The sequence below is a fragment of the Dipodomys merriami genome, unplaced genomic scaffold (assembly GCF_024711535.1).
Source record: "Dipodomys merriami isolate MVZ:Mamm:240054 unplaced genomic scaffold, mDipMer1.0.p SCAF_28, whole genome shotgun sequence".
NCBI lineage: Eukaryota > Metazoa > Chordata > Mammalia > Rodentia > Heteromyidae > Dipodomys > Dipodomys merriami.
In genome coordinates this window covers 13,069,853-13,086,943 of record NW_027204270.1, presented here as the reverse complement: position 1 = coordinate 13,086,943, position 17,091 = coordinate 13,069,853, and the positions used below count along the sequence as shown (strand labels likewise).

Here is a 17,091-nt window from a genome sequence, read left to right as displayed (position 1 = left end):
ATGATAGAACACAAAGCTCACCACTGTGAATTCTTGCTTTTAGAGTGAGCCTGTTAGAAACTGATTTACCAAACCCACAGAAGTTCAAAGAGTTATATTAGAAATTAACTCTAGGTGGCAAATTATGTACTGTTATGAACACTATCATGAAAAGTCACATGGATTTGTTTTTAATATTTTTTCCCTTACACCTGAAAAGGTGTCAGAAAGAATACTCATTGCTCAATTCTTCTTTTGCTTTTCACTTTGCCAAGTACATTGGGTTTGGGTTTTTTTTGTTTTTGATTTTGGTCGTGGGGCTTGAACTCTGGGCTTGGGTGCTGTTCTTGTGCTCTTCAGCTCAAGGTGAGCGCTCTACTGCTTGAGCCACAGCGCCACTTCCGTACATTGGTCTTTTTGTATCTTATTGAAGCCTACTAAAATTACTGAAGTTTTGATTCAGCTGAAGGTTAGCTCAGTTATAAAACATATATTTAGTATGTACAAGACTCAGGATTCGATCCCCCAGCACCAAAATAAACTGTTTTTTGGCAGTACTGTGGTTTGGATTTACGGACTCAAGCTCTGCTTAAGCCATGTACCCAGTCCTTTTTTGCTTTAGTTATAATTAGTTTTTTTGGTCGGTCGTGGGGCTTGAACTCTGGGCCTGAGCAATTGTCCCTGAGCTCTTCAGCTCAAGGTGAGCACTCTACCTCTTTAGCCACAGCACCACTTCCGATTTTTCTCGTGGTTTATTGGAGATGAGTCTCACGGACTTTCCTGCCTAGGCTGGCTTTGAACCGCAATCCTCAGATCTCAGCCTCCTGAGTGGCTAGGATCACAAGTGTGAGCCATTGGCATCGGCTGTTTGTTTTTTGTTTTTGTTTTTCTTTAAAGAGAGGGTCTTCCACTTTTTACCCTAGGACCATTCCTAGGTCCATGCTCATCCTCCTTGTGGCTTCCTTGTAGCTGGGATGATAGGCAAACAACACCATGTTTGTTTTTGCTGAGGCCATTATCAGACTGAAATCCTCACAACCTCTGTCTCCCAGATAGCTGAGATAATGAGAGTTGGGCTACCCTTCCCAGCCCCCAATCATTATTATTATTTTTTTTGGGGGGGTCCGGTCGTGGGGCCTGAACTCTGGGACTGGGCACTGTACCTCAGCTCTTTAGCTCAAGGTTAGCGCTCTACCACTTGAGCCACAGCACCACTTCCGACTGTTTTCTTTTTGCTTATGTGGTGCTGAGGAATCGAACCCAGGGCCTCGAGCATGCAAGGCAAGAGCTCTACCACTGAGCCACCTTCCCAGCCCCCCAATCATTATTTTTGATGGTATTCTTTCAAATAGCTAATTTGATCACCACCAGTATGGAATTCTTTGTACTGCAGAATACTGTGAAAGATTGAAGTCAAAATGAATTACAGATATTAAACTGTATTTTAGAAAACTATTTTTTTAAGGGAAAAAGCAAAGAGTTTAATTGAAAGAAAGTAAAGTAGCCAGGTGCTAGTGTCTCACACCTATAATCCTTACCACGGTTCAGAGCCAGCCCAGGCAGGAAAGTCTGTGAGACTCTCTACTAAACTACCAAAAAAGGTGGAAGTACAGCTGTTACTCAAGTGGAAGAGTGCTCAGCGATAGCACCCAAGCCCTGAGTTCAAGCTCTATGACTGACAAAAAACAAACAAACAAAATACACCTAGCTAGGTAGCTCAAGAACCTAGACAACTTTTAAAAAAATTTGGAAAATGGAAATGGAAAGAGGTCAGTCGTGGGGCTTGAACTCTGGGCCTAGATGCCATCCCTTAGCTCTTCAGCTCAATGCTAGTGCTCTACCACTTGAGCCACAGCACCACTTCCGGTTTTCTGAGAGGTTTATCGGAGATAAGAATCTCACGGACTTTCCTGCGACTTTCCTGCCTCGGCTGGCTTCCAACCTAGATCTTCAGATCTCAGTCTCCTGAGTAGCTAGGATTACATGAGCCACCTGAGCCCAGCAAGTATTTTTTCTTTTAGCAACTTTTTTATAAAACAGTTTTGCAGAGGTTAGAGGAGTGGCAGGCGCGGGGGGAGGGGGTGGTGGCAGGAGGGTTAGGGCTCCTGCCAGTGGGCATAAAAGATCAGAAATCCAGTTTAAGTCCTGGTCTCCCACAAGAAAAAAAAAAACTTGCAACTCTTTAATTACGAGCTTATATTAAGACAGCTTACTTCTCTTGTCTCTGTATTTAATATCTATTTTCTGGAAAAGACCACTGCATACTCCTCAGAGAATTATTAATGATTATAATTTTTTTTCCTCTGGACCCTTTAGAAATAGCTCTGGTGCCCCAGGACACACTTTGAGAACCTCCACTTTGCAGCATTAGCTTACTGTGTTGACTGTTTCCAGAGTCACTTAGCTATATGTAATATCTGTTTGTACTTAGAAATATTTGTTTCTGGTTTTATTCTAGGGTTTATCTTCCTACTTGAACCATTTTCTCTTTTTCTTTTTGTTTAAGCAAGGCAATTTTTTTTTTTTTTTTTTTTTTTGGTCAGGTCGTGGGGCCTGAACTCTGGGCCTGGGTGCTGTCCCTCAGCTCTTCAGCTCAAGGCTAGTGCTCTACCACTTGAGCCACAGCGCCACTTCCGGCTTTTTTGTTTATGTGGTACTGAGGAATCAAACCCAGGGCCTCGAGCATGCAAGGCAAGCGCTCTACCACTGAGCCACCTTAAGCATACATGATTTGTTGGAGCTTTTATATACTGTGAATTATAGATGTTTAAAGTTGTACCCCAGGACCCTCTAACACAACCAATTTTCACTGGTAAACATAGTAACCACTATTCCTACACGTTTCCTCAGTCCCTTTTCATTTTTCTCTGTCCCCAGGCAACCACTGATCTGCTTTCTCTCTTTCTAGATTGGGCTTTATTTACATAGAATCATGCACAATGTGGGTATTTTGGCCAGTTTCTTTCTTTCTTCCTTTCCTTTTTTTTTTTTTTTTATTGAGAAAATACTGTACAGAGGGGTTACAATTACATGGGCAACGTAATGAGTCCTTTCCTTTCCTTTCCCTCCCTCTCTCCCTCCCTCCCTCCCTTTCTCTCTCTCCCTCCCTCCTTTCCTCTCCCTCCCTTCCTCCTTTCCTTCCTCCCTCCTTTCCTTCCTTCCTTCCTTCCTTCCATTTTTCTCCCTCCCTTTCTTTTTTTCTTGTCAGTTGTGGGGCCTGAACTCTGGGCCTGGGTGCTGTCCCTCAGCTCTTCAGCTCAAGGCTAGAGCTCTACCGCTTGAGCCACAGCACCACTTCTGGCTTTTTCTGTTTATGTGGTGCTGAGGAATCAAACCCAGGGCCTCATGCATGCAAGGCAAGCACTCTACCACTGAGCTACCTTTTCAGCCAATGGCCAGTTTCTAATGGGATAGTTTTTGGTTTCTTTCGTGTGGTCTGGATTAGTAGTTCCTTCCTTTTTAGTGCTGAGTAGAATTTCTTAGTATGAATATACCGAAATTTGCTTATTTTTTCACATATTAATTGCCTTTGGTTTATATGGAAAATTTAGGTATCATAAAAATGTTGATAACATTTGTGTTGCAAGTTTTTTGACACTCTATGCCTAGGGGTAGAGTCTGTGGATCACATGGTAGGTGTAGGATTTAACCAGTGAACTGCCTAGCTGTTGCTAACTTTGTCATAACTTTATATCCCACCACAGTGTGGAAGGCCCCAGCTGCTTTACATTTTACCAGCACTCAGGTATGCATGTATGAAACAATGGTTGCCATGTAGCTTAGGCTGGTCTCAACCTTGCAATCCTCCTGCCTCAGCCTCCAAAGTGCCAGGATTACAGGTATATGACCATCAAGCCTGGCTATAATAAAGAGCCCTTTTTAACACCAAAATTTCACCAGCTCCCAGAATTGGTAAGATTGAAAACATAGAAAGGGAAGTTTATTAGTAGGTAGAATTTAGAAGCTCTATTACTCATTATGCAACTAATGAGCTAGAAAATGGATTTTCAGATCCAATGAAAAATAATAGTTTTTAAACCATGGCTTTACTTCACTGTAAGCTTGGGGCAGTGGTTACATAGGTGTCCTTCCTGGCTCGTCCAAGTGTGAGAAATAACTAAGTAGTGTTTCTAACCTGGCTCATCCAAATGTGAGAAATAGCAAAGTAGTGAGTGTGTCCAATCTAAGTCCAGGGGGAACAAGAAGCACATGTGTACATGTTGTATAAGCCTGGAAGCTTAAAGACTATCTCTCTAACAGTCTTTTTGTGTGTCTGCGAGTCCTGGGGCTTGAATTCAGGACCTGGTCACTGTTTTTGAGCTTTTTTTGCTCAAGGCTAGAGCTCTAACACTTGATCCACAGCTCCACTTCCAACCTTTTCAGTGGTTAATTGGAGATAAGTCTCACAGACTTGCCTGCATGGGCTGGCTTTGAATGGCAGTCCTCAGATCTCAACCTCCTGAGTAGCTGGATTACAGTCATGAGCCACCAGCACCTGGCTTCTAACAGCCATTTCTGTGTCCTCACAGTCCTTGGTAATGACTGGCATCTGCTTCCTAAGTTCATTTCTGCCTATTTTGGGAAGTCATTTGACTTTTGTTTGGGTAAGGCAAATGAATGCTATGGAGAGGGGCAAGAAGAGAAGGGAAAATGGAATTCTTGAAGCCTGTAGAGTGTGTATCAAGAATTTCAAAGACTCCAAAGCAGATGTAGAGGAGAGAAGCAGCACATTTGAAGTCTTTCAACCATGACATTTTCTTCTAATGAAGAACAGCTTGTAAGCTGTAATTTTGAGTGTTGCAGTATTTTAAAGTTAGAATCTTAACACATTTTTTAAAATAGTGTAGAGATTTAAATGTGTTTTTTTTCATCTTAAATAGAATTAAGCATTTTTGGTCATCTTATCTTAGTAGTTGTGAGTCTTGGGATGAACACCAGGGCTTTGTAGTTGGGAAAGGCCAAGGCTGCATCTCTTTGTGCTTTATGCCATGTGTTCCTGGTGAATGAAGTTATGTTTTTGTGTCTGTAAACAGAAGCAGTGCATTTTCTCCTTGTGGTTCTTCACAAATGACCTTGAATTCTTTATTTTTATATTTTGCAGTACATTTCTATACCTGAAATTCCTGGTTGTGTGGGCACTTGTCCTCCTTGCAGATTTTGTCCTGGAGTTCAGATTTGAATACCTGTGGCCATTCTGGCTTTTCCTCAGAAGTGTCTTTGATTCCTTCAGATACCAGGGACTGGTAGGTTTACATGCATGTTAATACAAATTACATTTTAGATGAAATCCATCATATTAAAAAAAATAGACCATAAGAGTGGCTCCATTTTGCATATCTCTCTAATACCCAGTTCAGTAGAATACAGATTTTCAAGTCTATCTCTGTGCTAGTCTATTTCAATATCACATGTCATGTAACTTCTAGAAAATTCCACCATACTCATGCAAAAGGCAGATATCTTAGGTATTCTGACAAAGCTCTGCCTCAAAGATCCCCTGAAAAGATCTCTGAGACCCTTCAGGGCTCTCTAGACCACATATTTGGGAACTTCTGGGTTAGAACAAGGACATAAGCCTTGGCTTGTTCTTTTGGATTATATGTTCTGTTGTGTTCCATAGCACATCTTAAAATCTAGAACATCCTAGAATCTCCAACCAGGCCTGGTGCTGTGGTCAGAGCAAATTCATCACAAAAAGATAGTTTCAAGCTCATGTCATTAGTCATCGATAATTGTGTTCAGTGGAGGCTGTATTTTAATAAATTATTTCCATCGGCATATTTTCTTACAACAACCTATGCTTTAGTAATGACGCTCTTTAGGAAAGGTTTAAGAGGAAAGAGAAGGCTTTTTTTTTTTTTTTTTGTTAACATTCTGGTCCTTTCAGGTATAATCTTTATATAGAAACCAAATGAGCTCACTCTGCTCTAACCTCAGTTTGTTCTAGACCAGTTTATCTTCATGCTTTAAAACTTTCCTAGCTACTCAGTAGGGTGAATCTGAGGACCATAGTTCAAAGCCATCACCAAAAATCCTGAAATGGAGCTGTGATTCAAGTGGTAGACTATCAGTCCTAGAAAAAGCTAAGGGACATCACCCAGGCCTTGAGTTCAAGCCCAAGTACTGACACAAAAAATAGCAACAACAAAACCCTTAAATAATAATACCATTTACTAGTGAGTTAACTATTGCTTTTTATGCAGTAGATGTTAAATGTTTAAAATTTCCTAGCTAACTTGTTCTGTGTGAAGTAATTTTGTTCAACAAACATTTAAGAATGTATGTTTAAAGATAACAGTTTCTAAGATGTGTTTTTTATTTTGTTTTGTTTTTTCCTTTTAGGCCTTCTCAGTATTTTTTGTTTGTGTAGCATTCACGTCAAATATAATATGTCTGCTCTTCATTCCCATACAATGGCTTTTCTTTGCTGCTAGCACATATGTATGGGTTCAATATGTATGGCACACAGGTAAGTCTTAATTTCTTATGGGGAGTAGAATATTAGGCTTGAGTTTTCAAAATGTGATTTCTTTGAGTAAATTAAAGTTGAGTTTATGTGTACACTTTAAAGTTGTCTTTCTCTAGTAGATTATACTTTTATAAATGGATTGTTTTTGTTATTTGAACCAAAAGCCTAAAGCTTTATAATTTGACATCTTACTGTAGACATTTCTATTATAACTTATATTACAAAGATACTTATGTGAAAAAAAAGTTGTAGCAATTTCTGTTCAGGAGTAACTGCAGACAGCCATGTTGTGCCTGATAAGAAAAATGGTCACAACCATTTCAGTATTGTAAATAATGTCAGAGGTTATTTTGGTGAATCCATAATTCAATACAACACAAGAATCCCCACATCATCCTAACACATAGGAGTTTTACCTCTGATTGAAAACCTATCTGCCATTTCTGGCTCATTATATACCATTTGGGGGCTGCTGTGATAGAAATTGTTCTTCATAAGCCAGGTGCTGGTGGCTCACCCCTGTAATCCAAGCTACTCAGGAAGCTGAGATCTGAGGATCGCGGTTCAAAGCCAGCCTGGGCAGGAAAGTCTGTGAGACTTTTATCTCCAATAAATCACTGGAAAACCAGAAGTGGCGCTGTGGCTCAAGCAGTAGAGCGCTCGCCTTGAGCTGAAGAGCTGAGGGACAGCACCCAGGCCCATAGTTCAAGCCTCAGGACCAACAAAAAGAAAAAAAAAATTGTTCTTCATTACTAAGCCAGAGTATCTCCTTGTACTCAGGACCTAGTGCTTGCTAGGAAGGTACTTTATCACTTGAGCAATACTGTAGGCTTTTTTTTTTTGGGGGTCCAGTCATGGGCCTGAACTCTTTTTTCCTGCATATGTGGTGCTGAGGAATCGAACCCAGGGCCTCATGCATGCAAGGCAAGCGCTCTACCACTGAGCCACCTTCCCAGCCCCATGTAGGCTTTTTTTTTGCTTTATTTATTTATTTATTTATTTTTGTTAACAAAGAAACAATTTTATTGAGAAGGTCCCTACACTGCCCGGTCAGGGCCGCAGCACAGGCTCAGGAGCTGAGACTGCGACCCCGAGTTTTTTGCTTTAGTTTTTAGATAGTGTCCCACAAAATTTATGCCCTAGCTGTCTTGGATGACAGTCCTTATATTTATGCTTCCCACATGCCCATGGTTGAGATGGGGATCTCTTGAACTTTTTGCATGGACCAGTCTTTGAGCCACAATTCTCCTCATTCCTGCCTTCCACGTAGCTGGGATTACAGGTGTGAATCACCATGCTCAGCTCTGTTTAAAACTTCAATCCAGTGCAATTTAACTATTTTGGGGTTCACTGATTTTTTTGAAGATCCAAAAAAGATTTTTTCCAGAAATATGTATGGAAATATTCAGACTGCCTTACAATTTGAAGAGGTCTGTGTATTATCCTCCGAAACCAAAATGCTGATTTCTGCAAGACAAGTGCTCTGAATAGCATAATCTCCTCCCAAGTTAAACATTTCTTTAGGGATCTGAAGACTCTCTAATATACTCTTATTTTTCTGTAAGCCAAAGTATTTCTGGTTTCACTAGTTTCTGGTCATTCTGTTCACTCTAGAGAGAGAGAGAGAGAGAGAGAGAGAGAGAGAGAGAGAGAGAGTGTGTGTGTGTGTGTGTTTTCATTCTGTTCACTCTAGTGTGTGTGTGTTTCAATCCTGTGTGTGTGTGTGTGTGTGTGTGTGTGTGTGTTTTCATTCTGTTCACTCTAGTGTGTGTGTGTTTCAATCCTGTGTGTGTGTGTGTGTGTGTTCATTCTGTTCACTCTAGTGTGTGTGTGTGTGTTTCAATCCTGGGGCTTGACCTCAGGGTCTGGGTACAGTCCCTGAGGCTAGCACTCTACCACTTGAGCTACAGCTTCACTCCTGGCTTTTATGGTAGTTACTTGGAGATGAGAGTCTCGCAGACTTACCTGCCTGGGCAGGCTTCAAACCATTATCCTCAGATCTCAGCCTCCAGAGCAGCTAGCTTTCAGGTGTTGCCACTGGCACCCAGCTTGACTATTAATTCTTAATAGGGTCTTTGTAACTAATTAAGTATAGTTGTGTCATCAAATAATACTGTCAAGGTTCAGAAATGTACATTGAAATAAAGTTAAGTTGTGAAATAGTTAAATTGTGAATGTATTTTTATTTGGCCCAATTACTGGTGAAACAAAATAAACAGCAGCAACAACAACAAAAAACCTGTATTCCTTTTTGGACTTGGCAAATAGTGCAATTTATATAGCTTGTGGCTAATTTTTCTTCCAATTGTTAAAATTTAAAATTGTTAGTATTAGAAATGATTAATTAAATTATATACCGCCATACAAGAATGATTTTTTGGGCTGGGAAGGTGGCTCAGTGGTAGAGTGCTTGCCTTGCATGCCTGAGGCCCTGGGTTCGATTCCTCAGCACCACATAAGCAAAAAGAAAAAAGCCGGAAGTGGCGCTGTGGCTCAAGTGGTAGAGCGCTAGCCTTCAGCTGAAGAGCTGAGGGACAGTGCCCAGGCCCAGAGTTCAGGCCCCGCGACCGGACCCAAAAAAAATTAAATAAATAAAAAAAAAGTTGTATCTTGTAAGAATGATTTTTTTTTTTTTTCGGTTGTGGGGCTTGAACTCTGGGCCTGGGCACTGTCCCTCAGCTCTTCAGCTCAAGGCGAGCGCTCTACCACTTGAGCTACAGTGCCACTTCCAGCTTTCTGGTGGTTTATTGGAGATAGGAGTCTCACAGTCTTTCCTGCCCGGGCTGGCTTTGAACCGCGATCCTCAGATCTCAGCCTCCTGAGTAGCTAGGATTACAGGCGTGAGCCACCAGCGCCCGGCTGATTATTTTGTATTGCTGAACTTTTTTCCTTGCTCTTAAAAGGCCGAGATATAAAACTAAATTTATGACATAATTATTATAATTGTTCAAAAATACTTTCACTGTACTTTTATTTAATAGATGTGGATATGCAGATATTCTGTTTTGTTTTTCAAAAACATAATAAATGAATGTTAAAAATAAATATAGAAAGAATATAAATATTTGAAGTGATTTAAAAATATATTGTGGGTTTCTATTTTTCCCTATATTGTGCAAACTACCTTTTTTTTTTTTTTTTTTTTTTGTTAAATCTGTAAGAATGAGATATAAACTGCCTTAACAGAGCATCCAAGTTGACATAACTTGCATACTTAAAAAGAGTACATGGGTTTGGCTGGGAAGGTGGCTCAGTGGTAGAGCGCTTGCCTTGCATGCTCGAGGCCCTGGGTTCGATTCCCCAGCACTACATAAGCAGAAAAAAACCAGAAGTGGCGCTGTGGCTCAAGTGGTAGAGCGCTAGCCTTGAGCTGAAAAGCTGAGGGGTAGTGCCGAGGCCCAGAGTTCAGGCCCCATGATGGACAAAAGAAAAAAAGAAAAAAGAGTACATGGGTTTGCCTAGGAAGCGGGCTCACTGCCACATCTGTAAAGGTGAACCAGATTTGCATAAAATCTGCATTTCACTTTTCTTGTCCACAAGATGTGGGAGTGATGTTAAGTGATCCTTCTAAGATCGCTATGACTTTAAGACCCTATGACTTTTTTTTACTTTAATTTCTAACAACAAATCCATAGTGAAAAAAGCCTTCTGGCCCTCATGCCTATCATAATGCACATTCAGAAAATATTCTATTTTCAGGTTGCTTTTTTTCTCCTTTAAATTATTGGGAGATTTTGTTGCTGCTTGTTTGTTTATTTTGTACCAGTACTAGAACTTGAACTCAGGGCCTCTCACTATTTTTTAGCTTTTTTTCTGCTCAAGGCTAGGGGTTACCACTTGAGTTATACCTCTGCTTCTAGCTTTTTGGTGATTAATTGGAGATAAGAGTCTCACGAACTTCCTTTTTTTGGGGAGGGGTCCGGTCGTGGGGACTGAACTCCGGGCCTGGACGCTGTCCCTCAGCCTTTCAGCTCAAGGCTAGTGCTCTACCACTTGAGCCACAGCGCCACTTCTGGCTTTTTTCTTTGTGCTTATGTGGTGCTGAGGAATCGAACCCAGGGCCTCAGGCATGCAAGGCAAGCGCTCTACCACTGAGCCACCTTCCCAGCCCTCGAACTATCATCCTCAGATATCAGCCTTCTGAGTAGCTAGTTGTTTTTTTTGTTTGTTTGTTTTTTTTGGGGTCTAGTAGTGGGGCCTGAACTCTGGGCCTGGGCACTGTCCCTCAGCTCTTCAGCTCAAGGCTAGCACTCTACCACTTGAGCCACAGCGCCACTTCCGGCTTTTTTCTTTTTTTGCTTATGTGGTGCTAAGGAATCGAACCCAGTGCCTCAGGCATGCAAGGCAAGCGCTCTACCACTGAGCCACCTTCCCAGCCCCTGAGTAGCTAGTTGTGTCTACTCACAAATGGTTTTTAATTATGAAAGCATAGGGTTAAGGAAAAAAAATAAGCAAAACTTTTTCAAATTGTACCTAAATGTCAGAAGAAATAGCTTTGTTATACAACTTGTTCTTTCTTAAGAGTTTTATATTTTTTATATATTTTTGTTCAGTTTTTAGGCAACCTGCAACATTTCTTTATATAGGCTATCATAATTAGTTCTCAAGTTCTAAATTTTTAATATTACAAATAATACTACAGTGATTTTTTTTTTTTTTTGGTATTTCTATAAGGTAGAGACCTGAAAGTTGAATTTCTGGGTTTAAAGTATATGTATTTTAAACTTAAGTATACTGCCAAATTCTAACAAAGTCACAGTTTATATTAAGTATAAGAACATAGCTTTCTTCATACCTTCTCCTATACTATACCTGTCCTTTAAATTTTCTGATATTTTTTTTTCACTGAAATAGATTTTTTTTTATTGTGAAAATACTGTATAGAGGAGTTACAATTAGATGGGCAAGATAATGAGTACATTTCTTATCAAGCATTGTTGCCTCCTCCTTTGTTTCCCCTTCCCATTCCCCCCCCACCTCCCCTACTTGGTCCTCCCCCCCCACACCAAAGTTGTAAAGTTTGTTTTTCGACATAACGACTTGTACATCTCATTGTTGCAATAGGTCCACCTGTATCCTTATTTAAACAATTTGTTTTTTCCCTTCCCCTCCACAGATTATACCAACATCAAATACAGTGAAAGCAGGGGTTATACTGTGGAGGAGGGACATACAAAGCAACAAAGAAATCATCTTATAAATATGCTAGATAGATTTTTTTTATGAAGAATCTTTTTCGCTAGGCACGTGTACCTCACACCTGTAATCCTAGCTACTCAGGAGGCTGAAATCTGCGCATCATGGTTCAAAGCCAGCCCAAGCAGAAAAAGTCCATGAGACTTTTATCTCCAATTAACCACCAGAAAACCGGAAGTGGTGCTGTGATTCAAGTGGTAGAAAGCTCGCCTCTTGAGCTGAAGAGCTGAGAGATAGCGCCCAGGTCCAGAGTTCAAGCCCCACGATGACCAAAAAAAAAAAAAAAAATCTTTTATTTTTTTCTTAAATATATTTTATTATCTTTAAGTAGTTGTACAAAGAAAGAATTTGTTTTAATTTGTTCTTCTCTAACCAAGAAAGAATACAATATTTTTCATGTTCTTTAGCCATCTATATTTCTTATTTCATGACTTGCAAATTTTCTCCTTCTTGGGCCTTACCAGTGCTAAGAATGTTTTATTTATTTATTTATTTGGTCCAGTTGTGGGGCCTGAACTCTGGGCCTGGGCGCTGTCCCTCAGCTCTTCAGCTCAAGGCTAGCGCTCTACCACTTCAGCCACACTGCCACTTCCGGCTTTTTTCTTTTTGCTTATGTGGTGCTGAGGAATCGAACCCAGGGCCTCAGGCATGCAAGGCAAGCACTCTACCACTGAGCCACCTTCCCAGCCAGAATGTTTTATTTTTTTAAGATGGGATCTATGTTACCAGGATGGCCTTGAACTCCTGCCTCAATTTCCCCAGTGCTGGGACAATAGGCATGCAGCACTAGTCCCAGTTTTCATTACCTTTTTATTGGTTGTGGGTATCTTTGTATGTCAGGATGATCAATCTTTTGTTTTACATATATTCTGACTATTTCTTGACAGAAGGTTTTCCTTTTTTTTTTTTGTCAATGATTCTGTGAAATTGCTCATCAAATAAGCTTTCAGTTTGGATCTAATAGCTTTTTAGTTTAGTTCAGTGGAAAATCTTAGTGAAAGTTAACTATAGTTGAATCAGTCACTCAAACAACCCATCTGTCATGTTCATGTATCATTGATGCTTATCTCCCTGCTGCTTTCCCACAGAACGGGGAGTGTGTTTGCCTACAGTATCCCTCTGGATACTCTTTGTTTATATTGAAGCAGCAATTAGATTTAAAGATCTCAAAAATTTTCATGTAGACCTTTGTCGTCCATTTGCTGCTCACTGGTGAGTATTGTCTGTATTCTTCATGTATAATTCATTGCAATATAAACTGGTAAGTTCACTTGATTTTTTTTTCTTAGCTATTGTACATGAGCCCAGAAAGCACATACTGTTAAAAAGCATTAGCTGTTTGTTCTACTAGGCGTGATGGCGCACACCTGTAGTCCTAGTCCTTGGGAACCTGAGGCAGGAAAATGAGTGCAAAGCCAGCCTGGACTACAGAGCCAGACTCTATTTCAAAAAAGATCAAAAACCAAAAGAAAAATACACGTAAAAACCTTTAGCCTACTTTTCAGATAGATGAGTTTTGGAATCTCAGTTTTTTCCACTAGGATTATGTCATTATCTACTTTCTTACCTGTCTCCTAGGGTCATAGGAAACAGGAAATGTGGTGATTTATGTAAAATGTTTAACTTAATACCAAGCACATAGGTGTCTGGTAAATGTTAATTATTTTATTATAATCTGATAGTGATTTCAAAAGGACTTTATGGACTACATGATTATTTCAGGACATTTAAAATAACATAGAATTTCCTTTAGCCAATTTACATAATTAACTTTCATAACTTTCAAAGGCCTATTGTTTCTCCTTAGGAAATTTCAATAAATATTGAGAAATTCTTCATTTAATCTAACCAGAGTTTTGAAAATGAGCTTGATTTTTATGTATGTTGATTATAGAATTGCTGTTATGTTTCTCATAAACATACCAGTTTTTGTTCATATTTATGACAAAATTCAAAAAAATAGGAAATATTGCTTCCAGTATTTTTTGTCTTTTCACAAACAAGTGAATTAAATAAACCCTACTCACTAAAACATGTCTCTTTAAATTTGTAGAAAGATCACATTTAGACTATGAACTGATAAGGACTGATGTTAATGAAGCTTAATATGGGTTTAACAATATTTGCAGAGGCTTTGAAATGGTATTAGACAGCATGATGAGTTGAATGCAAATATTTCTACTATCCCAGAATTAAAGTTATAAGTACACCTGGTTTAATTTGGTGGCACAACCCAAATGCTAGCACTGATATCTGACACTTACATAAATGATTCTTTAATTTATGCATGACTGAATATTTGTGAATTAATTTTCTAGGAATAGCTGGTGACATTACTCCTTAGGCAGTAAGAAGGCTAAGTTAAAATTAGTCAACTTCTAGTGTTAAAAACTGAACATCATTTTGATTTGTTAAATATTTAGCTTATTTTCTTGTGGTCAATCATAAAACCTTTCCCTTTTTTAGTTCTTAGCATACAGATACTGCAATTCTAATACACAAGTTGGGCCAATAATTATTGATAGACTGTAGCCACTGGATCCGAAATCTTGCTTAAGGGTAGCTTAAGTTGTAACTTCTTGACTTTTATTTAATGAGAACTGAAGTCTGATGGGAAGCATTTAAAAAAAAATATGGACTACTAGTCCTGCTATTCTCTGGTTGTTTGTCCTGTATACGACTGTCTCTGATTTCCAAATGATAATGTAGAATGATAATAAAAAGTGTCATTTTGCTATGACCCTTATGTATGCTTTTACCGAATACTGTCTTCAGCTAGCTATCATCAGCTAGAATTTATTTTTTAATTGTAAGAATTTATCTTTTTTTTTTGGCCAGTCCTAGGGCTTGAACTCAAGGCCTGGGTACTGTCCCTGAGCTGCTTTTGCTCAAGGATGGCACTCTACCATTTTGATCCCCAACACCACTTCTGGCGTTTTCTATTTATGTGTTTCTGAGGAATCAAACCCAGGGCTTCATGTATGCCAGGCAAGCACTCTACCACTAAGCCACATTCCCAGCCCGTTACCTAATAATAAAAAGTCATAGATATCCTGATGTCCTTTATTTGATGCATGTATTGTTTGTTTCAAACTTGCAATGATTGTCCTGATTGTCTTCTTTCTAGTATTGGTTATCCTGTGGTGACTTTGGGCTTTGGCTTCAAAAGTTATGTGAGCTACAAAATGCGGTTAAGAAAGCAAAAGGAAGTGCAAAAAGAGAACGAATTTTACATGCAGCTTCTTCAGCAAGCCCTTCCTCCAGAGCAACAGATGCTACAGAAACAAGAAAAAGAGGCAGAGGAAGGTAGGGCTTTACTCCAAAGCTGTCAACCTATAAGCTGGTCTGTTGTGTCTCCTTGTAGATTTTTCTTTTCAGAACAGTAGCTAAGGTTTTAGGTCTTCCTCTTTTCTGGCATTCTGCCTCAGAGCCATTGTTTTGCCTGGTCAGAAGCTAGAGTATGGCTAAGCACTGGTGGCTCACACTTGTAATCCTAGCTACTCAGGAATCTCAGATTCCTAGTTCAAAGCCAGCCAAGCAGAAAAGTCTGTGAGATACTTATCTCCAATTAACCACCAGAAAACTGGAAGTGGAGCTGTGGCTCAAAGTGGTAAAGTGTTACCCTTAAGCAAGAGAGTTCAGGGACAGTGCCTTAGGCCCTGAGTTGAAGTCCCAAAACTGACAAAAAAAGAAAAAGAAAAAAAAGATAGGGCATCTGCTTCTAAATACTTATTTATTCATTCATTTTCTAAATATATTTTTTTCATTTTTTTCATTTTTTTCATTTATTTGATACTGTGTTACTACAAAATTTTAAAAATATTTTTTACTCACCCAATGTGGAAGAAATATTTGTATTGTCAAAGCTCATAGAATTCACAAACATAGACCATGGTAATGACAACTTACCTTGTTAAGGTTAAAATGTGTTGGTGACTTTAAGTACCACTATTTCACAATGCTATGAAATTTGTGAAATTTATATAATCACTTAATCTCAAAAATTATTAAAAATATATTTTCGCCAACAAAATAATATATAACTTTGAATTTGTAATTGAACAAGCCAAAAACCAAAATATAAACAAAATAGAGATGTGAACCTGTAGGATTGATTTACAAGTTGTAAGTCAGAAGATAGATAGGGCTGATTATTCTGTTTCATATCATGTGATAGAGATTTTAAATTGAACCACTTTTAATGAGACTTCTTACCATAGATATTCAACCAGTTAGATAAAGATGAATTGACAACAGTACTAGTTTTCTTGGCTTGGGTGTTAGAAGTTTGAGGTCATGTTTTTAGTTAATACATATCAAAATCTTTTTCTCTGAGATTGTGCAAAAATGTCCCTCACATAGACATGAGAAAGTTGGGATATCTAGAATTGATACAAAAATTATTTACTAGAGAGTTATTTTGGGGCCTTATGCTGGCTAGACGGGTACTCTACCACTTAAACCACACCTCCAGCCCAGAAAATTCTTCATAAGCGGGCTAGTATATGGTACAGACTTAATACCTCACTGGAGTCAAGAAGGGATAGATAGCCTTTATCCTGAAATCATTAACTATTTTGTTTCCAGTAAAATGATTAGTAGTTGGTTTAATCTAGTCATCTTATTTTTCTGGTCTGGGATTTGAACTCAGGGCCTGGCACTGTTCCTCAACTTTTTTGCCCAAGGTTAGCACTCTAATACTTTATCCATAGAGTCACTTTGGCTTTTCTGTGATAAATTAGAAAAAGAATCTCACAGACTTTCCTATCAGGACTAACTTTGAACTGTGATCCTCAGATCTCAGCCTACTCAGTAGCTAGTATTACAGGCATGTGGCACTCTAGTTATCTTTTAAAGGGAGAATAATTTGACTCTGTTCTTTCATCATAATGATAAACAAATTTTATTTGATTGATGTAATAAGTACAAATTATAAAATTCGAATCTGATTTTAAGGTCAAATCTTTAGTAGTTTGGTATTCATAAATGTTGATGATTTTCTTTTTTAATTTTTTCTTTTTTGTTGTTGTTGGTTGGGGGGCTTGAACTCTGGGCCTGGGCGCTGTCCCTCAGCTCTTCAGCTCGAGATGAGCGCTCTACCACTTGAGCCACAGCGCCACTTCTGATTTTCTGGTGGTTATTTGGAAATAAGAGCCTCACTGACTTTCCTGCGTGGGCTGGCTTTGCACTGCGATCCTCAGATCTCAGCTTCTTGAGTAGCTAGGATTACAGGTGTGAGCCACTGCACCGGCATGATGATTTTCTAAAGTGCAGATTCTCAAACATATTTAGATTTGTTTCTTGAAGTTAGCATAATTGGTGGTAACTATTGCTTCCAAGTGAGTTCACAAATTAATGTAGTAAATTTCTAAGCCAACCTGGGGGCCGGTGGCTCACATCTGTAATCCTAGCTACTCAGAAGGCTGAGGTCCAAGGATCACAATTCA

At 39.1% G+C, this 17,091-nt stretch overlaps 1 protein-coding gene across 2 annotated transcripts in view; it reads left to right on the top strand.

The window, feature by feature from the left end:
* Maco1 (macoilin 1) overlaps nucleotides 1-17,091 on the top strand; it is a 75,763-nt gene that overhangs the window by 18,901 nt on the left and 39,771 nt on the right. For both annotated transcript variants that reach the window (XM_070037604.1, XM_070037605.1), the window contains exons 2-5: nucleotides 5,081-5,222; nucleotides 6,322-6,448; nucleotides 12,733-12,856; nucleotides 14,772-14,950. In XM_070037604.1, the coding sequence (XP_069893705.1) occupies nucleotides 5,081-5,222; nucleotides 6,322-6,448; nucleotides 12,733-12,856; nucleotides 14,772-14,950 (572 nt within the window). The remainder of the gene's footprint in view (nucleotides 1-5,080; nucleotides 5,223-6,321; nucleotides 6,449-12,732; nucleotides 12,857-14,771; nucleotides 14,951-17,091) is intronic.